Source organism: Cygnus olor, chromosome 9 (genome assembly GCF_009769625.2).
Source record: "Cygnus olor isolate bCygOlo1 chromosome 9, bCygOlo1.pri.v2, whole genome shotgun sequence".
Lineage (NCBI taxonomy): Eukaryota > Metazoa > Chordata > Aves > Anseriformes > Anatidae > Cygnus > Cygnus olor.
This window is the reverse complement of record NC_049177.1, coordinates 9,894,527-9,919,207: the sequence shown is the minus strand read 5'-3', so window position 1 is coordinate 9,919,207 and position 24,681 is coordinate 9,894,527. Positions and strand designations below refer to the sequence as shown.

Here is a 24,681-nt window from a genome sequence, read left to right as displayed (position 1 = left end):
GATGCTGTGACTCTGTTGAGAGCTGGTCAGATGCTGTCCATGTAGTGTTGTAAGGCAGGAGGATCTTGTGGTGTTTATTTCTGATCCTGAGTGGCAGATTCAGAAATTTCTAAGCACTGCTATGGTAAATTAAATACCCACATTGGAAAACACAAGCACAATACAATCACCAAAAAGAAGACAAGATGTCTTTTTGCTCAAAACTACCACTTGGAGCATGCTTTTTCACTGGAGGCTTAAGGTGATCTGAACACTTCTCAGCCATGGTTCCTGGTTTACACATCTGTGTACAGGTTTTGATGAAGAGAGCTTGCTTCCTGGCGAATGCATGTGCATGTTGTTGTTTGAAGGCAGAAACACTAGTTGAACCTGACCACAGAGGCTCCTAATGCAGAAATGCTTTCTCGCAGCCCAAGCCACAGCCTGCCTGGCAGCAGTGGACACTCACCAGATGCCACTTACACAGAACCCTCCCCACGGCAGGACATACAGCCTGGCAGGCAGAAGTGGCTCCTGAGGACTCGTGCCTGCGCATGGGTCAGCGGAGGGAAGAACAACACAAGAAGTGGCAGACAGTTCTTTCTTGGTGCTGCCCACACAGGGGTATCGGAGTTTATCGCTGTCTATCGCTGCGCTCGCCCTTGGAAGACACGCTGCGCCATTTCCTGCCTAACAAGCATTGCGTCCGGAACTGAAGGAAGACTGAATTTCTTGGGAGTTCAGAGAATAACCTGTGATGTGCTGAGGCTGGGGAAAAAACATCTTAAACATCATTTCTCACCAACAGGAAGGGGATGAAAGCCCCAAAGCACTATCCTCTGCTGCAGAGCATAGGACCTGACTAGCCCAAATATGCAACCAGCTAGAGATGAGAACTTGCAGGCAAACCTCCCTAAGCCATAAACACTAAGACCTGGATATTAAACTTCAAACCAAGTGAGAGAGGAACATGACAGTGTGGCCACTGTTGTTTTTTCTGTGAATGGCAAAGCATCTCCTAAGCCAAAAGATGCTTTGGAAACCAGGTGTTTGTGAGCAAGTCTGAGCAAGCCAAATCTCCTTTAGGACCTGAATCTGTGACTGAGCAACTCTATTCCTACACTGAACTATTAAGGCTACTGCAAGATAATGACAACTGTTACTAAAACTGTATTCAAATTTTAAGATGCTAAACGCCAGTGAAAAGTTGTTTCAGAACTTAAGAATGAGGATGGATGGGAGCACAATGTCAGCTGTCAGAATACTGATTACTGCCACACTGTTTTCAATGCCTTATAAACAGCCTCCTTGAGGTTAACATCCTGCATGTTATTGTATTTTAGCCAAATGGTTTAGCGGCCACAGAAATAACTTACCTGAAAAATGCTCTCACCAAAATACAGCTTTTAAAGACCCACCTTTTATCTTTGCAGATCATTTGAAGAAGACTATGAGACAGATGAAGTCTTATCTCCCTCTGAAACTGGAGACAAGTCAAACTAGTTATCTCAGATCTCTCAGCATAGAGAAATGGAGAACGTGTAATCAATATCTGTCAAACTGGATAGCAGTCAGTCCCAAGACACTTAGGGACACTTAGGGATTTTTCTTAAGTCCATCATTGGCGCAATGTGCTTTATTTTGTACACTGTAATTTGAGAACCCTTTTTCTCTTCTTGTATAACTGAAATAACAATTTCTATAAAAAGGCTTTCTACAATGTGTTATTGTGCACGCTCATTAAAAATGGTGATTGCACCTTGTTTCCTTTATATCTTTCCATATAAACATCCCCAGATGTGCAATATATGCCAGCATCTAATGATAAACTAAGAACTGCATGCAACATCTACAGTGGTCATCTCTCAGTCAGTTCAGTCCTGTCTCTTTATGACCCTTTGAATTTATACCAGTGACATGAATTGCCAAATTAACTTAAATATACATCTAGAAATCTTTTGAAATACAAATCACAATGAAGTTCTTATTTTTGCTAGTGTCCTGGAAACCAAGGCACCGTGCCTGCACAGGGAGAGAGTGGGGTCCCTTTTTGCTATTTAAAGCTTTTATAGATGATACCGAACAAATTTTACTCATCAATCTGTGGACAGTTAAAGTACCCCATGATATAATGTTTCTCTGAGAATTTAAGATACATATTCTGCTGTGCATGAGAGTATCTTCCCTATGAATCAGGCTAGTGTTTTGCCTCCATAAAATTATTTTGTAGCATATTTACAACAGACATACAGCTGGTGTGCTGAAACTGCTGTGTTTTGTGTGCATCAATTCTGTTTCCTTCTTCTGCTCTTCCCAACTGTTGTAATCTTGCTAATCTGTAGCCTTCTGCAAGAGACTAAGCTGAGATCATGAAGAAAAACCATCAACCCTAACATAGTATGGTAAATTTCTGTTAACAGAGGCATTCTTTAACTGGTAAAAGAAATAATCCCTAAATATTGCTGACTTTTTTTTTCCACCCATGAAATAGACCTAGTCTTGGAGAGAAAATGGTGTAACTGATGAATTCTTGCTGCAAGTGCAAAACTAAACTGACTCCCTGTGGAATTTCAACTGGCGTCTCCAGTAACAGCACATGATCTGCTGCTGGAGCTGTCCCTCCTTTCCGACTAGTAGCTCTTTGTGATTCAGCACAGAGGTGATTGCAACAGTCTTCACTGTAACTGTATCAGCCCTCACTTCTGGCTGCCATAGATGATAAAGGAATAGATTTGGGACTTACCTTCTCCAGTTTGGCAGAGGTTTCACCTGCCATACTTGATTTCAACTATCGTAACTGCGCCCAAGTATGTAATGCTTGGTTGGTATGTATACACCATATTTCCTGTTGCCTCACCGCATGAATATCAAATCGTGACTCTTCGGGACATCCCTGTATGAATTGCTGCCAGAATACCAGAGAGACAACTGCCAGTATCAGATCTCCAAGCGGGCAGCTCCATGTCTGCGCTAAAGGCAGAACCCATTCAGTTAATAGGCAACTTGTATATACATGCAAACACTATTAGCCCGGCACAGTTTGTACATAACAATGCTAGCACAATGGTACATTAATCCCTAGATGATACCTCTTAAGTGTTACTGTTAATAACCAAGTAAGTAATTGGCTGATCACTACAATGCAGCTTCAACTTTTCCAGGAGCCTTTGAAGTGTCATGCCTGCCTCCCGATGCCTAGGTGGGACATACTGCTGCCTTGTTGAGGTTAGTAACTCGCTCATCAAGATCAAAACCTGAAAGAGAGGAAGTTTTTAGCTACGCTGGGCTTGAAGACCTGTTCTCTTTTCCACGAACAAAGCTGCTATTTTATCTAGATGCATATATGGAAAAATCCAGGATCCTGGGATGCATACATTTTTTTCATATATTTGGGAAACTCTGGATGCCCAGGTTCTTAGCAAAGGCACTTACAGGTATCTTGCATTCTACAGTAGAAGATTTAAGGGGGGGTGAGGGGAGAGACACCACTCTGACCAAGCCCCTTAATGGATAAGCCCCTTAAATGCCTCCTTGAATGCAACAAGCACACAAGAGCAAGAGCACAAGAAGACACTCTGCTCAACATCAGGATGTTTGAGTTACATCTCCATTATCGCTATAACCCAGAGAGGAAAAGCTTTACTGGGAAAGACTCCACAAAGACACAAATGCAGAAAAAACTAGGAATGACTGCAGAAATGTACATAGGATGAAAGTTGCACAACTGCCAAGTGTAACCAGCTCTGTCCACTTTTCACCTGAAAGAACCAAGGCAAAGCATTGCAACTCTTTTCTTCAGTATCGGGGTTTAGTGGCCCATAACTCATAGTTTGATGAAATTTGCAATCTTTCCAAAGACAAAGATTACTCAACGGAACAAGAACATAACCCATTCTGGGCTGAAATTGAACCTTCGTGTTACTTTAACTGCTTCTCTGACAAAGTAGAGTGATTCAAACCTAATTCATGCTTTTCTAGCAGGGCAACACAACAAAGCTAATTGAGGGAATAATAATAATAATAATAAATTAAAAACAAACAACCTTACAGCAAATGTTTTGCCTCACATACAAGGACAAGTTACAGAAACCACCACTACTATGATCTCAAAGCAAAATATGCAGTAGTTTGTAGTATTTCCTTCTGGAGTAGAAATCCAGTCTCTCTCTTGTACCTGAGCAAATACACGTACAAATAATCGTAACTCAGCAACCACAGATCAATTGATAAATGACACATTCTACATCCGACTTGCAACTTCGCCCTGCTCATAGCTTCTCCAGATGGAAGGTTTCTAAAGCTGCAGTATATAAGCATAGTAAATTTGGGAACTCCTGTCATACTTTCAGAGTTTCCCTTTCTGGGATAGTCAAAATATAAAAAGACCAGGATGTTTGCCAATACAGACACCAATCTATTCAGCTGCAACACACGCGTTTCAGAGGCTACAAAGCTCTCTAAAATAAAGCAACCCAAGAATTATAGCACAAAAGACTTGTAGGAACCCACTTATTTTGACTTCACCTCCTGTCTGCAACTGTCAGTGCCACTTTAGATGTTGCATACTTTTAAAGACAGATCTTGTATTTTTCGTTGGAAGTCTATCTCAGAAGTCTATTATGAGCTGGATTCCTTTTTCCCTATAGTCAGAAAAATTAGTAAAATTCAGTTTTGCATGATAAAAGAATACATCTTTATTTGTTAGCTCTAGTCTGATTTTATCTAGCAAAAATACACTGTGTCCTTACAGAAAACCTCACTTATTATTTTTATATTCACAAATACTCTCTCTCCGCAGTACTAAGACAGGAGATGCGGTTTGATACAACCACATGCAATTACTGCTCAAATGGTACTAGCTTGACTTTTTTTCTTTTTTTTTTCCAAAATCTCAGTAGTAATTCCTTCACTACAGTTTTTGTCTGCAAAGCCCAGGCGCTGGCATAGTTCCCCTTCTGCTGGTCTGCCACCAAGCGGCAGTGTTGCAAAACAGACACGGACAGCAAAAAGAAATTCCAGTCAGTCTCAGGTTTACAGAAAACATGGCAGAAAACCTTCCTGCTTTTGTGAGCTAAGAATTTAAGAAAGCTGACTTGAGATACGCCAACCAAGGTACTGTGTTTAGTTTCTGAAATACGCCTGGAAGACCAAAAGAAAAAAAGAGGTCACTGAAGTGTCATTTTAACGGTGTGTACTTCTGGAGTATGGCGCTTCTAAATCACAGTAACCTAGGTCTATGCAATTAAAAATGAACCTCAGTGAAGAGCATGAGCTGCTGTAATAAAAACATGTAAACGATGCTTACCCTTTTAATCTTGTGATGGTATATGGGTGATGGTTTTAGAAACTGAATATTTAAATAATAAAGGTTCTCATACTTTGTAAAAATAGTGTGGAGACATTTTGTGCTGGCATGGTTTTATCCTTGTATTTTTACTTTGTAATTTCTTTTTCTTTTTGGCAAATAAAGGACTTCTGAATTGAAGAAGTAAAACCTGTCTCATGGTAGTGGCATAGACTAGTTTTTTTTTCCACTTAATCTCCAGCTGCTGTCCCAAAATTGTCTTCCCTATTGCTACTGAGCTCACAACGTCCAGTTACCTGTCAGCAAGCCTACCAAAACCAAAAGGCTAGGCTTTCTTCTATAAAATACTGTGGAAAGAAGCCATCCTAGCACTTACCTTCCTCACATCCTCCTCAACGTGGAGCACCATCCCTGTGCTGACTTACCGAAATTCTGAAGTCCCTCATTTTAATCTCTCCTTAAAACAGACATCTCCTGGATCCTCGGCAAGTGGCATGGAAAGAAGGAAAAACAAAAAAACTTTGATTTTTTTATATGCAAATGCTTAAGCAGAATTGCTGCGTTATCTTATGACTTCATCCGTGAGACTGGCAGCTCAGCGTTCTTCCCATGGATATCTGTGTATTGCACACTTTTCAGTAGGGACCTCTGGTTTCCTTGAAAATACCAAATGCACTTCAATTCTAAAAATGGAATAGTTAAGACCGGACAAAGAAGATGTGCTTGCAACATTATCAGTACTATAAGAAGTATTACAGCTTTCAGAGTGAATTTCATCAGCTGTGCCGCATACATCTGAAGATATTCTAACGTATACAAAGCTGCTCTTTTTTGTTGTTTCACTCCTCAGGAAAGTTTCTGTTAACAATTCAAGTTTTTACTGCAAATATAATTTGTATAAAAAAATAATACATAAAAAATGACTGGGGTGTGTGCTTACATCCAGTAAAGAGATGCTTTTAGTCTGGATCACACCAGATTTCTTTGCAAGATTCATGTGCCACATCTGTATATCTTTTTCTTCAAAGTCCATCAGTTTCACTGAACAACAAGCTTCTTGCTGTGCTAGAAGTACTTGCCTTTGAAAGCAGGATTTTCAGGTTTTATTTCAGACTGCTGGTACATTGCAACTCTACAAGGTTCTTTTCTGACAATTCAAAATTTGATGGTACTTGCGGGGGGGGGGGTGTCACCCTCACCTTATGTACACAGAAACTCCACAATGACACAAATTGAAGCAGCTGCAGAAGACAGCATCTGTTACCTGCCTCCTCCGTTTATGGTAGTGTTTTCAAATTCGTGTGCGTGCACAAGAACTTCTGCAGGGAGTTCAACAGTAACAGAAGAGCCTGCAGTGACCCCACTGTTCCCAGGTACTGTATGTTGGGGGTGGACAGGTGAGAGAACAAGAACATCACCTGCACGAATGAACTGCTATGAGAGCAGCCAAGTCAACACAAACCAAGTGTTTGTTTCCAGTTTCACTTCCCTTCCCCTCCTCCCTCCAGCGTTTAATTCCAACCGAGTGATTTCAGTGATGCATGATACATGGAAAGAGCCTTTCCATTTGAAATGAAAGTTTAAATGTTTTCTCTTTCTTGAAGGAGTGTCCTTCATATGTTTGGATTGAGATGACCAGAAGCACTAGGCTAGTTTTGTACTGGTACACATCAAAAATGATCAAAAGTCTGCCCCTTCCAGAAGAAGCTCTGTTCTTTCCATCTCTTCAAGACATTTCCAGGCAGGAAGACTGCAATAGGAAGACATTTGCTGCTTTTTCCTTCCAATCCAGCTCTACAAATGACAGAATTTTATTAAAGTTTGAAAGTTATCACTTCCTGAGGCGGACTGGGAAGAAAGCTGAAGTATCACACCCTTCCTATATGAAAAGAAACCCCCAAGCAGCCTCCTCTGTGCCAGCACTGAGAAAGTTCTCCTCATCAACAGCACCACAGCAGGAACGCCAGGTCGGCAGCAACAGGGGAAATCCCGCCAGCCCAGGCCAGACAGGCTAAGCTAGAGCTAAAATTATCACTGCAACTGCTCTCCGTCAGTGATTCCCCAGTGCTTCTCCACATATGGCCAACAGGGAGCGAGGCCTTGCCATGGATTATGCTGGACGGAGTTTTCACTTAACTCCTTTTCACAACAAGCAACAGTGGGAAGGTCCCCAAACACCACGCTGTAAGGTCACTGTAAAATGGAAACTAAAGCTTTTCAAACTAGAACCACTGCAATTCTTTTCAGAAACATTATGATCCTTTCCATCATTCAGCTTATTCAACAACTACTAGCCAGGAGGTTTAAAAGAAAAAGCAAACCAAACAAGCCCTAATTTAAACAATTACAGAATTAGTCATCAACAGACTAAGTAGTATTTAGACAATAAGTTCAACATATGCCACACTGATGCCCTTAGCAGTTGCAAAATAGAATTAGAAAACTAACATTTATTAAATCAATTAGAATTTTAATATACATTTCAAGAACGTGGCAGCATAAAAGGAAATGTTTTTAGAAACAACCTGAATCTACCATTTGCACTTTTACAGTAACGATCAGGGCTCTCCTGTCAACGGTTCCAAACACACTCGACCTAAACCACCAGATTTTGGTACCATATTCAATGCAGCAGTGAGAAATTGAAGATTCCAAGTCCTCCCACATTTGTGGAGCAAAGGTACTACGTATATAATGTAATACAAGTCCTAGTAAATGTACCATCAACAATCCCAGCAAAACTTAACAGCTCTGCAAAAGCATTTAGAAACAACCCATGCTGCACATCTCACTCCCCTTAAACCAGACTCTGGTTTGGCTACTTTTCTTACACGTAGCGGACTAATAAACAGATTTACATCAGTAGGTCACGATCAAACCACCATGTCAGAAAATGGTAGGATCCTCTTGGGTCAACACAAAAATCACATACAAGTTTAACTAAATACATTTTAATAGGACATCATTAAATCTTATGAGGGCTAAAAAACACAGATCTTAGGTACTTGGGTTGGCAAATAAAGACAAGAATACTAAGAAGCATTTTCCACCATTTACTCATTATCAAAAATATTTTTCAACTCTTCTTGCAAAACAAAAACAAAAAAGTACAGACTGGACACATACATCACATTTTTCTTCCTATGGCTTTAACCCCCCACCCTACCCACCCCACAAAAAAGACGGGGGGAGAAACAAACCAAAACCAACAAAAAGATCTGACCACATTCACAGAAAATGACACCATGGTACACTACAAAACAAAAGGAGGTGTCATTTGTGTCCAAAGGTTTTTGCTTATTTCTTAGGTGAGTAACCATCATTGTATATGCTTTGTGCCAAATCAAAATACACCTAACGTTAGGTCAGAAAGCGCTGCAGACTTCATTAGATGAATTAAAGGAAAGATGGAAGCAGTTATAACTAACTTGAAAAATTCACGTACTATTTAACATGCTATTGAAACAGGAATTGCCTTTTAAATTAGAAGGTAATGTTTTGTGTTCTAGTCAGCCCATTTGTGCTGTATCATTCAAAGAGGAGAAACTTCTGCTTTCGCAAAGTAACTGATTTTTTTTAGGTTGCCAATGAAATCTTAAATGCAAGACTAAATGCTTCTACTCTAATTTAGGAATTACAATGAAATAAGACTTTTTTTTTTTTTTTTTATAAAGCTGAATTTCTACAAAGGTGCTTTCATTTTTAATGCTTTTTGAAATAAGCTCTTTGCCAACTTTGTGGTTTTTTTCCATTTGAAGCCTTTCAGCCCAGGTCAAAAAGCATCACCCTTTGAAAGCAACTTTAAATATATCACAGAAAAATGAGATGGATTCTGGGTGAATTATACAGATTGATTTCTAAGGTCAGATATTTTGGATATTTGTTAGATAAAATTATCTTCTGCTCCAGCTGAAAGATACCTGTCAGCAAAGCACTACCCTCAAGGTAAAAAAAATCAACAGTGATAATTGCTGGAAGTCTCTGTATATTGCAGACACTGCCTGGGGCGGGGGGAAGAGCCACAGAACCTCTCTCCTCTGTAACCCGGGAAAAAAAAAAGCTCTCAAAAAAAAAAAAAAAAAGAGGAGAGAGTGGTGCTAATAAAACTTGCTTTGTGTATAAGCAATTTTCCCGCCCCAATCAAAATAGTAACATGTCAAACAAACAGCTGGCGGGGGGCGGGGGGGCATGACAGATCAGGAATTGTCAAGGAAAAAGCAAATGCTGGTGTTAACGGGACGGCACACTGGAGTCAGCAGTTTAACCTTCACATGTAAGCAACTGATCTTACTGACCCTTGTTTGGAGACTGACTGCTCTTGGGGCTATTAGCTTTCTCACTATATTCCCAATCTTTTCATTTTTAAACTGCTCCATTGCCAATTCTCACAATCAAAAGTTATCCAAGGGCCTTTTCAGACTGGTTTTCCCAGCTTAAAGCTGCATTTCCTACAGGAACACTAGGTGATTTTCTAGCAATAGTGTCTGTAACTGACTGATAATTACTTTTCTACATCATAATCTAGCACAGTTGAAATGGACTAACTAGATACCACTTCGCTACATTTACGCGGAAGCTTTGACTGAGCACAAAGCATGACCGAGTACAATGAGGTTAATATATTCCTTGCCAAAGATCTTGTGATAAAATCATTTACATCAGCAATTCATCTCAAACTATGAGGTGCTGTAAGAACTAAAAAACAGTTTTAGGGTAACTCCTCCATTATCTGCAACTATTTCCCAGACACTAATACACATAACATAGCAATGAAAAACACTTGATACAAGTGATCTAAACGCAGGAGCTCCAGCAAGTTAAACAGAACCATAGCTGCCTTAAAACTGTCGCAGTTCCCCTACTGATGGCAGGGAAAAGAAAGAAAGATTCAACAGTCATATCTCATGTCTATAGCTTCATCCAAGCTTTTATCATCGTGTGTACTGGCAGCTAAAAACGTCGTTACTGGTGACCCTGTCACATTGATTACACTGGTGCTTGTGCTGGCATTGCGCACCGCAATGCTTGTCACATTAATGCCCAAAGTAAGCCTAGTCTGCTCCAAGGCCTTTTCTGGCACTGCAAATGCCTCCAGCTTCTTCTCCCCGTTAGCCATATAGGAGTTTTGGCAGCCACGGCATATGCAGTCAAGGCAGGCTTTGCGGTTAGAGTAGCAAGGGCAGCGTTGGCCACGGCATGTAAGAACACTTGGATTTTGGGTGGCACGACCACATTTACACCCTTTCTTTTCTTGTGGCTTTTTATACACAGTTTTTGTTGGGCTTCCTGGCATAACGTTACTGCTAGGAACTTTCTCCTTTGCTTTGTCTTTTGTTTTCAGCACTCCTGGTTTGGCTTTTGGGTGAGATTTCTTAGGGGCATGTTCTAAATTCTTTTTCATGCTTTTGTTAGACAGGAGCACAGTTTTACTTATTTTGGGAGTAGTGCCTCCATTAGGTACAGTTGCAATAGGCTGCAAAGACATTTTGTTTTCCTGTTTCACTGTTACAGGAGCTGATGCTCCCAACGTTGGGCCACAGATGATGCTGGAAATGGGCAGAGGTTGAACCTTTTCGCTGTCGCTTTCCGATCGAGATCGCTTTCTGTTTAACTTAACCACCTTAGGCGTTGCTGCTGTACACGAGATTCCATGAGGAGAAGCATCTGAGGACATGAAAATGTTATGGCTAAGGGGTGGGGGAGAAAGTTGCAGGAAAGGGCCGTTAGTCATGTTTGTCTCCAAGCTGGGCTGCAAATTAGAACCACAGACTTCAGTATTTGAAACGGTCTCTAAGCTCCGTAGAACTTCCTCAACACTAAGGAGAAGAGATCCACCTGGTTTTATGTCTTCACTGAAGCTGCAGATGTCAATGCCTGTCGTACACAAGTCACTAGTAGAAACGGTATCACACACAGGCTGCAGGCTGCTAGAGATATCTTCATTTTTTATATACTCTCCAGTACTACATACATCGATCGTGTTCGCGTGTTCAGGAGAAGGGATATTCACTCCAAGTTTATCTCCTGAAAGCCCATTACAATTGGGCAACCCATTGATAACAGAACCTCTAACATCAACGTTGTGTGTGCTTTCAGGTACTGACGTAAAACTAGCTGGAGGATCGTTTGTAAGTTCTGAGGTGGAAGGTACTGGGGAATGTGTCAAACACAAAGCCAAGGCTGTATCGGAAGATTTTTCCGTCTCTTCGTGGAGTGGTGATCCATCTTTGAGCAAAGCCAAAAGATCTGCAGAACAATCAACTGCTTGGATAATATCTCGTGCCAGTGGAGTTTGCGTTATGTATTCACAGAGTTTCTTATAGCAGTTCACTAAAATGCTTAGCTGCTTATTCTCCTCAAACTGTTCATAGTCCTTGCACCAGCTACATGACGGTTTCATCATCATCTTCTTGCCTTTACAAGGTTTGCAGACATAATGCTGACATGTGGAGTTTGTGGGAGCAATAGGGTCTTGTAGCAAATTTCCTAAGGAAAAAAAAGAAAAACTACAATGAACTCAAGCCACGTTTCAATGATAACATAGGATGAATTCCTTGTAACGTAAGCCAAAAAAATTGCCTGAAAAAGTTCAGCAAGTCACAAGAAAATATACCATCCAAACAATAGTCTAAAAATTCTCACGGCTGCCATATCTGATTTTAAAACATTAGAAAAAAAAATCAGAACATCCCACCATAATTTGTCATGCTGCTGCAGCCTTTAGAAACCCTCTTAGCTAAAACAGTACCAGCCCCTTTATCCCCTTCAGCAGTTTCTTCCATTGAAAGTTACAAAACACACAAGATTTCTATGAATTTTCCAAAAGCACAACAACAAACCCCCATGAAGAGCTACTGCAGAGATTTTAATGAAATTAGTGAAAACAAATGGAAACTGAGCAAAGGGAAACCCTAAAAGGAATGTAAAAATGATGAAATACCAACCCCAAAAGGAAAGAACACACAGCAGAGACTTTGTTTTACTTTTCATTTGGCTGGGACTAAAAATAGAGCATAGCTTTGTGACAGTCAACGCCATGAATAAAGCACAAAGATTTCAGCTTTGTGAGCAACAAGAACAGTTAAATGTCCCCCATGAATTCTTACAAGCACCAAATAAAACACCTAATACTGTATTTCAATAAAAATGAATATAAATATATATAATGCTCCTTAATAGATTGCTCTTGTTGCGCTTTCTGTTTTGGCACAGGGCGACTATTAACACGTCCTGAGGAGTGGTGGCTCCCCATTTCCCAAGGCACAGACACGTAACAGTGAAATAACACTTAATATTTTAGTAGTCACAGCCATGATGCTTAAATACTTCAAGGTGTCAACAACAGCTCGCGTGTCCTGCGCAGGGGTGAGGAAATCACAAAAGATGTTCTCTGAGATCTTACTGTTAAGAAAAAAAAATTTAAAAATCAATTGCTAATGGACTCAAGTCACCTGACAGCACGGGCTTTAGACACCTAGTGCTGAAAACCTGTCAGATCTCCAGATCTCTGAAACTAGGTCTGGAAGGATGTTTTTGCTTATGTTAAGAACTAGCCCAGTAACACATAAGGATAAAATAAAGTAAAAGAACAGTGTTAATTGAAATTCTGCACAGAAATAATCCAGCTAGTAACTACATCCATAAAACGACAGTATTGCTTTGTTATCTTTAGCAAACTCTAGGCCAGAAAGATATTCTAACTTCTAAATAAATTTCAGAGTTATCTATAGCCAGCTATGAAAGCGGGCTTCTTCCCCGCAGCAGATTTTCAGCTTTGATCAGAACTGTCTCCCTGTGAGGAGCCTTTTCTGGATGAGCTACAGCGATCAGTGAATCTTCTCCCAGATTTCCCACCCCAGTGCAAACATGCTGTTAGGAACAAATTAATAAAATTCTGCAATTTGGGAAGAGAAAGCAAAGTGCATATAGTAAAACAGACTGAGATAAAAAGTCCTAATCAAAGGTATTTTCTCTCATCAGCTGCTTCCAAGGAAATTTTAATCACGTGAACCTTCCCTAATGGATTCTCATGACAGCCCTTTGGAGGGATACAATTTGCTGAACCTAGCTGAGTGCACCAACTTATGAACTACGTAAGAAAAAACAACTTTTCTATGTTGTATTAGCTTAGTCTAGAGTCCAATCCCTCAGGCAGGAGAACAAGACCTGCTGTTCTAATCCTTAGCTGCAGTAGCCTTCAAACACAAAACTTGTCCCTACACTCTATATCTTTTGCCCAGATGTTCCACCCCTTTCCTAACCAAGCCCTCCCTAGTCTTCACTGCTGAAACAACTTCTGAAAATTCAACTTTGTGTGTTTGAAGTAATAGGAAACTTGCATTAGCACAGTCATTTTGCGACACTCCTGAATTCTGTGAATGAGCTGATGGAGACTATCTATTCCCTGTTCCCTCTGACGCCCAAATCCCTTGATACTTGCTGCAGCCCTCCTCCGTCTGAGCCATCTTTCAGCAAAAGTGACCTGATTTAAGCTGAGTTTTGAGCAGCAAGTAACAGGGGTCAGTGCCTAAGGCATCGTTATTTGTGTTTTTTAATACATTGAGAGAAAATGGATTGTTTAGAAAGTTACCAGGTGACATACATCAACAGAATGACAAGTAAGAACTGTCATTACACTGCAAGTGGAAGAGTGACCATATGGACACGGGCAGGATTTGATCACAGTTACCTAAAAGTGATACAGGAGCAACAACGAATAGAAGAAGCTGCAGAACAGCAAAAGATTCAAGACACTATTACAGCAATATTTGGCTGGAAAATGCATTTTATGACCAAAGATTAGATATTTGACTTTTCTTTGCTCATCTAATGAGGAAGAGCTGACTGAGGAAGACTGACTCCAGAAGACCCTACAAAGACAACAGCAAAACCCTCTTTGAGCTAAGCAGTGAAGATTTAAAGCCAACAGGTAGAACCTGAAGCCACACAATGCAACCTGCAATGAAAATGCTTAAGTTCCCTTTCAGTGACACTATTTAAACAGCAAGGCAGGCAGAGATGTCGATGGTGGTCATCAGATAGGATTCGTGAGCCAAGTCAGGGACTTCCATTGGGGAAGAAACAAAAGAAAGCTTTAAATCACACGAGCTGATCTTACAAGTCATGTCCTTAGGCAGAAGGAGTTCCCGAATGACTGTCTGGCCCTTCAGGATCTTGGGTCTTCCCACCAGGCACAGCAGAAACTCTGCTCTGACCAAAGCAAGCAGCAAACGCCCGCAACAGTTCTCATTTAATGCTCTGAGACTGCAGAAGCCATTGTAAAAGTGTGCATGCATCCACAGCACTTCCACCACCAAAAGGCCTCCAGCATTAGCACCCAGCGAAACAAAGCAGCTGGGTGTGCTCCTTGGTCCTCTTCAGCCTTGTTTTGCTACTTGGGAGTTACGATGATCAGTGTGTGGCATATTACCAAGTATTAAAATACTTACAGATGAGACCAAATGAACAATTTACAGTCGCAATTTAACTTTTAATTAGATTTTTTTAAAAAATCTCATTGCCAACTGTGCATTTCATTTATCCCCAAAAATTACACTCATCCCAAAATAAATTTGGCTGAAACTGCTGAATGGGTACGAAAGCTAAAAGAGGATACAAAAATCTGGAAGAAAAATAAAATAATCCAGAAGCTTAGAAGAGAAAGACAGATGGACAGACAAAACAAAACACTTTACATGCTCCCCGGAGGAAAGAACACAGTGAGTTCTACTCTCAGTAAATGCCAGCAACCTACACAGAAGAGACATTGGGAATGCCTGAACCATGGGAATATTTTCAGCTTGAGCTCACATCTCATTGAATATTCATTCTGCAAAGTTTCTTCCTTTATGGATTCTGTGGCACCTATCACTCGTCAGTTTTAGTACTGTTAAACTTTAAAAAAAAAAAAGAAAAAAAAAGTCAACCATGAGATGCAAATTCACAGAAATTTAGGTTTCATTAGTTTTAATATTTGGGGAATGCTGTTAAGTCAACAGCATTGTCCCAGAAAGCCAACACCTGAGCTACTACTGAGAATCTGGAGGTACTAAGCTTCAGAATGTTCCAAACCATTGGCTCCACAGGCACCCAGGGCGTAACATTCATTGCTGCTGCAAATTACCAAATCCCCCCAGGTAAGATTACAAACTTCACCAAGACAATAAAACGGAAATGATTCTGAGATGATCCAGCCCATCCTCAAACTCCTAAGAACGACCCCACTGGGTCAGACCAAAGATCCACCTAGTGCGACATCCCCCCTCCCTAGTGGCCCAAAGCAAATGCCGTGGGCACAGAGTAAGGAGGAGGTAAGCAAGCCCCGAGTGCTTGCCCAGCCTTTAGCCACCACTCGCTGAGGTGCTCCTCACGGGAGATGGCGTTTCCATGTACTCAGTAAGCCTCAAGACTCTCCAGAGGCTTGCCTCCCCTCCTGAGCTATTTAACACGTTATCAGTCACAACAGGCTGTGACAAGAAGTTCCCTGGTCACTGTGCTGAGAATAACCTTTTTGCTTTGAATCGTTACTCCGGCTGGGTTCACTCAGCAATCTCCAGTTCGCGTGCTGGACGAGGCAGCAGTCAGTCCCTGCCCCTCTCCTCCACACCACCGCGGGTTTCACAGTCACGTACCGCGTTTCCCCACGTTCTCCCTCCCAGAGCGAGGGGTTCTGGCGTACACAGCTTCATGCAGCGCTGCAGTGAAGTTCACCACTACATTCTCTATTCAGTTTCTGATTTTAACACTTGTTTTACTTTCGACTGATACCCAGTACTGAGCTGATACTTCCACCGAGTTTTCTGTTGAGAAGCCAAGATCTCGCTTTTGGCTGGTAGCCATCAATAGTGCCACTTTCTATACATTCACAAATTTATTTAAGTCTGTAAAATATAAAAACGATGGGCTCTGAGAAGCTTGTAATATTTTTCTCCATATTTATCATTCTATATTTATCTGAGCTAAATTTAATTTGCCATTTTACTGTGCAATCATTCATCCTCATCAGATCCTGCCACGTTTACTCAATGCAGACCTTCATTTTTACTACCCTAGATAACTTGGTATTACTAGACTTCACCTCATCTCTGCTCACCCTCTTTTGTGAGGGGGATATTAATACACCAAAAGCAAAATCATGTTCTTAAAAAGCCTCCAGTAAGAGGCTTCAAATTTCCCTAAACAACATCAGATCTTAACTATCCTACTCTCACAAAAGTTCACCAAACATCTACTCAATTATGAGCACGTACACTTAATATGCAGCATACACAGAGAAAATACTGTTAATATATTATTTACAAAATACCACAGCTGTCCTGGAAAGGCTGCTGCCAGGAGGGAGGTCATTTAGACCACAAGGAATACTTCCTATTGTGTTCCTTAATGAGCATTACTTCACAGCTGCAGGAAGAAGGGAAGCATCTGCAAATTGTATCTCACGGACCAAAGGAGGATAAGAATTGGGAATCAACGCGATTATTAGGTGTATGTATCCAGCAAATGTGCTCCAAATGGGCGAAATACACAAAAAAGAGGACCTTGATTCACAACAGGATATCTCCTTTCTTTCTCATCTACCTTGAGCAAAGGCAGAAACACAATGCCCTAGAAAAGGGGGTAAACGCCCCACACATGAAACGCCCCTGGCAAAGCCTACTGAAACATTACATACTGCATTTTTAAAGACTCAAAGTTTTAAGACTGCTGTAACCTATTAAATCCTATTTTGATGAAGCCAACTAGGACAAAATTATGAAGTCAAATTTTGTTACAAGTATAAATGAATGTAGCACCGGGGTTAATCTCAAATATTGGTCTGCCAAAACAAGATCTTTAATCCTCACTTGCATTCACATCACTAGAAGTCACCCGCATTTTATAGTGCACAGCAAGCAAATGGAAAGCTCAACAGCCACAGCCCTCTACTGCTTTCACTCTGCCTGATGCAAACGGGGGATTCCCAGCTGCAAGGAAGGGATGAAGGAAGGACACCTAACCCAGGCAGGCTTTTAACACCAAACGTTGCAATGACCACAATGGCCACGGTGGCAAAGTTTTGCATGTAATGATGTCATCCAAAAGTCAAGGCTGCTGTATTTTAAGAAGCTTTAAATGGCAATGTTGACACATCTACTGTGGGTACAAGATACATTTAGCATGTTTCCATACAGCATAAGCACTCAAAAGAGTTAAAACATGCTTTGAAAGTTGTAGGTCTACTTAATTATATTTATCACATTCTCAAGGCAAACAAGAAGTAATGAAAACTGTTTTTTCCCTCCACCAAACAAAACTTCTTACACCATCAAGGTTAACTGCACAACCTTCAAGACAACTCTGCTCTTCAAGCCCACTGGAGAAGGAGCGAGGACTGGGCCATGACCACAAGGCTCGGGAGACGGAGATCCACAAAGTTATCACTGAAGGACTTCAAAGCAAATTCCATTGTAAAAGCTGGACAATTCTAACTCCCTGGAAAGTACAGTGCTCGATGTGTTGTGCATTATTTCTCAAGTTATATGGAAACGTCAAGAATCTTTTTTGGCCTCACACAGAATTCCAACCTAATATCAAGCACCTCCTTACTCCATATTTACTCAAACTAATCTGTAAATCATAACATAGTAAGAAAACAAACCAAAGAAATCTGTGTTTGGACTCCCTAAGTCCATAGACCTGGGCAATTAAGTTGTCCCAGTAAAGGTGCCTGTTGGCAACATATTAACTTTTCTTTAAACACTATGAAACGTAATCAGTTTAATCAATATCCTCAGGTGACCATCAAAACTAGTCCATCATCTCCCATTGCCTCAATGAGAAACACACAAATCAAGTCAGAAGACAATACTGTAACCCTCGCTTTGCCATCTCCTTTTCAAGTCTGGTACCAACCAGCTCTCAGGGTGGAAACCACAGAACTTCTCTTCCTCCTATGCTTCCAATTTTGTTTTAAGACAGAGGAGTAATTTTAGAGTATTTTTAGTTAAGAAACCCACTGAAATTCAACTGGTACAACTTTGTGTTGTCAAAATTCAGGCAGTACAAAGCAGACAACCTTGAAAAAGCACTTCTCCCAAGAGTCACGTGCAGGGTTTCAAACAGGAAAGGGAAACGGTGAATTTAACTGAGGAGACAAAGAGGAAGAAAAATCAACCAACATGATCTTGGCTAAAAATTGGTGCATTCAGAGATACGAGAGTGGAAATTTCATAGGCAACTGCCCATGGTGGCTACCTCCGAAACCAGAAGGAAAAGAATACTTGCAACAGGAGATATTTTATAGGTACTTTGTCCTGTATTTCATGCTCCGTGATAGCTGTTTCAGGGATTTGGTTATTTTGCACAGTCTTCAGAAAGTCAGAAGTATTCTGGTAACCATTCCATGTAATTTTTAGGGGGGAAATAACACACTTAAGAGCTACCCATACGTGATAGCTGGACAGTATTTTTTGACAGTTAAAATGGAGAAAAGAAGAAAATGTCAACAAAAAAATACCTGAAAAGAGTCACCAGCGCATATTACTTTCAAACACAAAAGGCAACTGATCTGGCACGAATCAGCCTTCACCCTCCCTACTAAAAGGAGAACAGACAAAGAATGAGAATTGTATCCTCCATTCTTCCATCACAAAATTTAAATATGCTTTTTCTCTTTAAAACACTGATATCCAGTCTTAATTCACTCAGAAACGGCTCAAAACCCAAACAGAAAGTCTAGTATCATGCATATAATTACGTTTTTAGTAGTGGGAATTTGTTCCTTCTGCTTTTTCCATCTCCATGACTAGAAATTGAATTTTCTAGAAGTTTTAAATCTATATAGGTGTTACGCAACAACCTTGCCTTCTCCAAAGGACATTGCATAGCTGCTGCATGCCTCCAATTGCCTCAGTACCATCAGCAACCCTATCACAGTATGTGATACCTCGGTACCACAGACCCATAACTCACTTGCATTCCACTGGCTTCTGGAGCTTCTTCACTTAGGTATTTGTAGAAATGCTCATTATGGAAGTTTAAAGAAATTGCACTGTTAAAAAAGGCTACTTCACAACTTCCCAGTGGCAAAGCACAGCCTAAAGCCGTAAGTGCTACTTGGGATCTGTAGCGGTGCTGCTGAGAGCTGTGGACAGACGAGGGGTCTGGAGGAGGGCACACCATGGAGCAGCGCGGGGCAAAGCAACAGAGAAGGGATGAGGAAGAAGAGGAGGAGCCATCACCGGGCTGCCAACACAGACAGGATGGAAGAGAGATGCAGGTGCTTACACGACTCGATATACCACCAACTCTGGAGAAAATTCAAACCTAGCTAGTTGAATCAACTCTGTAAGGCTCAACTTCTATCTACAGCATAAAAGTTTCAAAAAATAAGCTAATACATTTATACAAGATCAGCCTGGAAGTAACATCCCTATACTGATCATCAAAGAAAAGAAAACAAGTCAACAAAGTACTTCTTTTTATTTAAACCACACCATTCCCATGCTGGCAGTTGCTTCCACGACGCTACTTGACCACTGAGCCTTCAGCCCCCTACCTAAAACTCTCCAGAGCTATTTCAAAGCTTCCAGCAGGAGCCATGTAGGGCACTGGTCAGCACCACCACATTGTTTCTTTGTTCCTTCCCACCCCTTAATCTCTTTGAAGCCACATGTCATCTCACATCCCGTTACTTATATTACAGGATGCTTAGGACAAGAACTTGGTTCTCATCCTGCATTTCCACAGCACCAGCAGCCGCTGGGTGCCCGACCCAACGCGGTGTTACGCTGGAGCCCCGCAACCTTTCCACTGCTTTCGCATTCTAAATCAGCAGCGACAATCTGTCAAACATTTTAAAATATCCGTCAGAGGTTCCAGGGTGAAGTCTTCTAAGGATAAAAAGCTCAGCTGATCTGACTGGCAAAATCTGTCACTTAAACATTTTAACTGGATTGCAAAAAAGTGTGTTAATGTGGCAGAGCCAACTGAGATTCTGAGTGACTTGCAGTAACCTACACAGGATTCGAAACAGAGCGAGTCACTCTTAAGAAGATTTTTATCCCAATAGGCAGTGTTTTTAAAACATTGAAGTTTGTTGCATAAATCCTACTAAGCTATTTTTAAATGAAATGAGGTATCAGCACACCATTTAACAATAAGCACTCTAGTCTAGAGACTAAAATGCAGATTTCACGTCCTCAAAACACGTATGGCATATACCTTCTCTCTAAAGCACGCTCAGAGGAGCTATTTTTAAGTTTAAAAATCTCTAGGAAATGTCACCTTACGCATCCCGTGAGGACAACACACTGCCTACAGCACTGTCTACAAAACTATCGCATGACCACACTCACATCCCAAGAGCATACACACACTGCCGTACCATCGGGGTAACTGAACCTTTCCAACCCGTTAGGTAGGACCCGTTAGGAGACCTCAAATCCACCCAGAACAGATCTGGTTGACTGATTTACAATGCCAGGCTGTATTTACATTACAGCTTTCTGCTGATGTAAGTTTGGGCGTGCCAATTTGAGTCTAAAATCAGAACTTCAATTAGAACTTCATAATTATGTGGGTCCAAAAACTTCTGCCACCCCCGCTGTGAAAGCTGGTTTAAAAAACTATCAGATCAGAAGAAAATCAGTTGGCTTATGTCTAGTGCATCGAGAAAATAGTGAAAGCACAATAACGTCAGCTGATTTATGTAGCTGTCACTTCTAAAAACAATTCTGTAAAATTAAACAGTCTTGACTGCAGAATTAATACCTACAGAATAACAAAGCATAGTGGGGTGCATTCAGGGAGATTAAATACTGCAGCTGATGACATGAGGAGCGCTAAGTTGGGGAGTGAAATCCCAAGGGAAGTGCTAGGAGTCCTGCACAGGACTTAAACAAACATAACTCTACAAAGTGCAGAGGGTTTATGTGTTACTGATAATTCACGCAGCATTTCTCCAACAAAGCATGATTTTTAGACATGTACAGTCAAGACCTCATTTCACCAAGTTCTGAGCAAGGGAAGCACCAGACACGCAATGTCCCATGTACTTGAACCCGCATCCCGATATATGGATCTCACAGTTTACGGACTACAGATGGGCAAAAAGAGCAAATGTTGGAAAAGCTTTAAATGTGTTCAAAACAGACTGTTAGGTTTTGGATGGTCAAAGCACCCACTCCTGTGATCGATGACATCTTACAAAATAATCTTTGCCTCAGTACTTATCTGTTAAAATGCTGTCTAAAATTAAAAAAAGTCTTGATGGTTGGAAGGAAGGCAGAAGATGGGCTTTAAATGACCTCGCATATGCAGGAAGCGTAGCAGCTCTTAGCCCCGATGTGTACAAGAAAAAAAAAGCGTTTTGGAAATACCGCAGGAAGGTCAGAGGGCTGAAGAGAGAAGAGGCACCAATATTCACCCATGACAGAAGAGAGAGAAAAGGAACACAAAAAGCAAACAAGAAGGTCAATTTGCCTTTACCAGTCCGAGCTGAAGATTTACAACTGCTGGTCGACACCAGCGCGGGCAGTTCTGTGTCGGACAGAAGCGCTCTCCCATGACTAACTGCCTGCAGGTTCAAGAACAGCACTTCACTAACTCTGCAGGACAGAAACTGTATTTTAGGGTCTGGGTGCGTAGCGCCCAGCCTCATAAAGAACCAGGAACTTGCTGAGGCCTCTGTACACTACTGGGCCACAAACAGAAGTCCAGACGCTGAGAGATAATCTTGGGGAATCACTTGTAGACAAAATATTTGAAACAAATAGCAGCTACAGTTATCTGAAAGTTACACACAGTAGGGAAAAAAAATTAAAAGCCAAAGTAGCAACCCCTAAAATTTGAATAAGAGATGAAGCAGAACCATCAAGAAGTAGTTTGTAGGTCTGAGTATCCATAGATGCACAAGCCCATAGAAGAAAAACTAAACAAGCACAGGCTGCCCACTCAAACTGAAAGTGACAGAAAAGCCACGCAAGAAAAACTGAAGAGGGGAAAAGTAGCTCAGGAATTTGGGCAGGGACAAATTATAGATAGACAATTCCAACAGCACAGAGTGCAAAAATAAGACTGCAACAGGCCAAAAAGGAAAGAAGTCAAGGCAAGGAGAACAAAGAACGCATTTCAGAGGACTAGTCTCAAAGCAGAGAGGTCCGGCAGCACAGTAGTGAGTCCCTATGGACACATAAGAGACACAAAGTCCCTACATGAGTATCTTAATTAAAAAAAAATAAAAAAAACACACAGAGAAATCTTAGCATATTTTTAGGCAGAAATTGTCTGATGATTGAGCAAAAGCAACAATGATTTATGAAAGAAAGAAATTAAAGGTTGGAAGTAACAGGGCCTAAGGTACTACATGAGAGATAAAGAGCAGAGTTGCATTAACACTGACATTGGTTATGCGTGGAAAAAAAAAACCTTAGACAAATTATATCAGGAAATGACGACGCCGTGATCCTGGGAACAGGCTCCCTCTTTCCCAGTACAAACTGATCTCTATTTTCTAAGACTCTAAGTGGGAGGAGCTACTGCTACAGGATAGGAAGCCTCCGAGACTTGTTTAGCAGCCTCAACAGTTGAAGTCCTGATCTTGTAAATAAATACAATATTTAACTTTGTAAACGCCACTAATTCGATTAAGCCTTAATGGGACCACACACGCTAGTAAAGGACACGCACACGTAAAGGACACGAGTCCCGTCTGGTAAGAAAACAAAAACACACGCAGGGCCAGGGCTTCGGATCAGCAGAGAACAACAGAATTCACAAAGCGAGTCAAGCGAGAGGTCTGACAGCTCGGCCTCCCTCTCCCAGCGCTGCCCGGTGCCTCGAGGGAAAGTTGGCGGAGGGCTGACAGCTCACCGCGGAGCCTCCTGCCCCACACGGCCACAGCCACAGCCACGTGCCCCCACTTCACCACGCAGAAGGCGATCCCTCCCCAAACGCTCCAGAAGGCAGCGCCGAGGTTCCGGATGCGCGCCTCTCCCCAGCAGACGCAGATCGCTCTTTTTCGGGGGGAAAACGCGGCGGGGAAACGCTGGGAGGCTGCCGGCCTGTGTGCTCGCCGTGGCGGTTGTTGTCACGGGATAACTATCTGCTCCGCGCGGTAACAGCCTTTGGATTTCTTTTGTGCGCTTGACATTCCTGGCCCTCAACCTGCATTACTTTGTGTTCTTTACGTTTCGGGGTGTGTGCGTGTGTGTGTGTTCCTTCCCCCCCCCCGACGGGCTGTACACGGGCTGTCTCGGCCCACACCTGCTCTCGGCCCCCTCCTCGTTACCACAACCCCCCCGGCCGCCCCGATCCCCGCCGCCAGCCGCACGCCCCCTGCTCGCCTCGGGGCAGGGGGGTGCTGGGGAAGGCGCTGCCCGGAGCCGCCCCCACCGCCGCCCCCCTCCCCGGGGCTCCCCGGTGCCGGTGCGGGCAGCCCGCCCGAGGGCCGCGCCGAGCCCCGGGGCCCCGCCGCGCCGGGAACAAAGAAGGGTTCCTCACCGCAAACGCAGCAGGAGAGGGACTGCCTGAAGTAGGGCAGGAGCTTGTTAATCTCGGAGAAGGACTGCGGGTCCCCGGGGTCGTAGTTGAGCACCAGGCGGCTCGCGGAAACGTAGAGAGCAGTGGCGTTCACCGGGTTCATCGCCGCCGCTCGCGCGCCGCCGGCTCCGGGCCGAGACGAGGGCGCGGGCCGGGGCCGGGGCCGGGGCCGGGCCGGGGGCAGCCCGGGTGTCACCTTGGGCCGGGGCCGCCCGGAGCCGCGCGGCGGCGGCGGGGGGGGCGGGGGGGGCAGCGCGGCGCGGGGCCCGGCCCCGCTGCTCCTCCGGCCCCGCCGTGGCCTGGCTGCCTGGCGGCCGCGGCGCTCCGAGGGGCGGCGGCGGCGGCGCTACTCCAGGCCGCGGGCCATGGCGGGCCGGGCCCTGCCGCTGCCGCTGCCGCTGCGCTCCGCCCCGCTGCGCTCCGAGCCCGGCCGACGCGTCCCCGGGGGCGGCGGGGGCAGCGCGGGGCGGCGGCGGCGGGGCCGGGCCGCCCGCTGAGGTGGGGGGGGGGGGGGGAGGCAGGGAGGGAGGGAGGCGGATGCACCCGGGCCTCAGCGCGGCCGCATCACCGCGGCCTCCTCCGCGGGGCCGGGCCGGCGCTCCAGGCTGCGCGGCCGCGGGGCGGGCGCCGCCGGCGGGGCAGGGTCCGCCGCCCGATCCGCGCCGCGATGGCGACGGCGACCGTTAGCCAGCGCCAACCGTCACTGCGGGGCCATCTCCGCGGCCGCCCAGAGCCGCCGCCGCGCATGCGCCGCCGCCGGGGCCGGGGCCGCGGCCCCCCCGCCTCCCGCCTCCCGCGGGGGGGGGGCAGCGCCCTCTAGCGGGGCCCCGCCGCGTCAGCGCCGTCCCCTCGGCGCGGCCGCCCCGCCCCGGGCACGC

General features: G+C 43.5%; 2 protein-coding genes across 5 annotated transcripts in view; one reads left to right on the top strand and one right to left on the bottom strand.

The window, feature by feature from the left end:
* Positions 1–11,640, top strand: part of PPP2R3A (protein phosphatase 2 regulatory subunit B''alpha) — a 58,219-nt gene extending 46,579 nt beyond the window's left edge. For 2 of the 4 annotated variants that reach the window (XM_040567534.1, XM_040567537.1), the window contains one exon: positions 1,413–5,469. In XM_040567534.1, coding sequence (XP_040423468.1) covers positions 1,413–1,482 — 70 coding nt within the window. In that variant the 3' untranslated portion in view covers positions 1,483–5,469. Of the gene's footprint in view, positions 1–1,412; positions 5,470–11,380 lie in introns of those variants that run through there. The other 2 variants (XM_040567536.1, XM_040567535.1) reach the window with 2 other exon arrangements.
* Positions 3,320–23,988, bottom strand: MSL2 (MSL complex subunit 2). Its single transcript, XM_040567538.1, has 2 exons — positions 23,765–23,988; positions 3,320–11,770 (listed from the first exon to the last, which is right to left on the bottom strand). The coding sequence occupies exons 1-2, from the start codon at positions 23,904–23,906 to the stop codon at positions 10,173–10,175; spliced, it is 1,740 nt and encodes a 579-aa protein (XP_040423472.1). The 5' UTR covers positions 23,907–23,988; the 3' UTR covers positions 3,320–10,172.
* Positions 23,989–24,681: the final 693 nt, after the last annotated feature.

Bases quoted from the DNA above. Each gene is read 5' to 3' on its own strand.
- MSL2 (XM_040567538.1), bottom strand. From the start codon at position 23,906: ATGAACCCGGTGAACGCCACTGCTCTCTACGTTTCCGCGAGCCGCCTG. The intron at 11,771-23,764 runs GTGAGGAACCCT...TTTTTTCCTTAG, and splicing joins CCTCTCCTGCTGCGTTTGCG to GAAATTTGCTACAAGACCCT.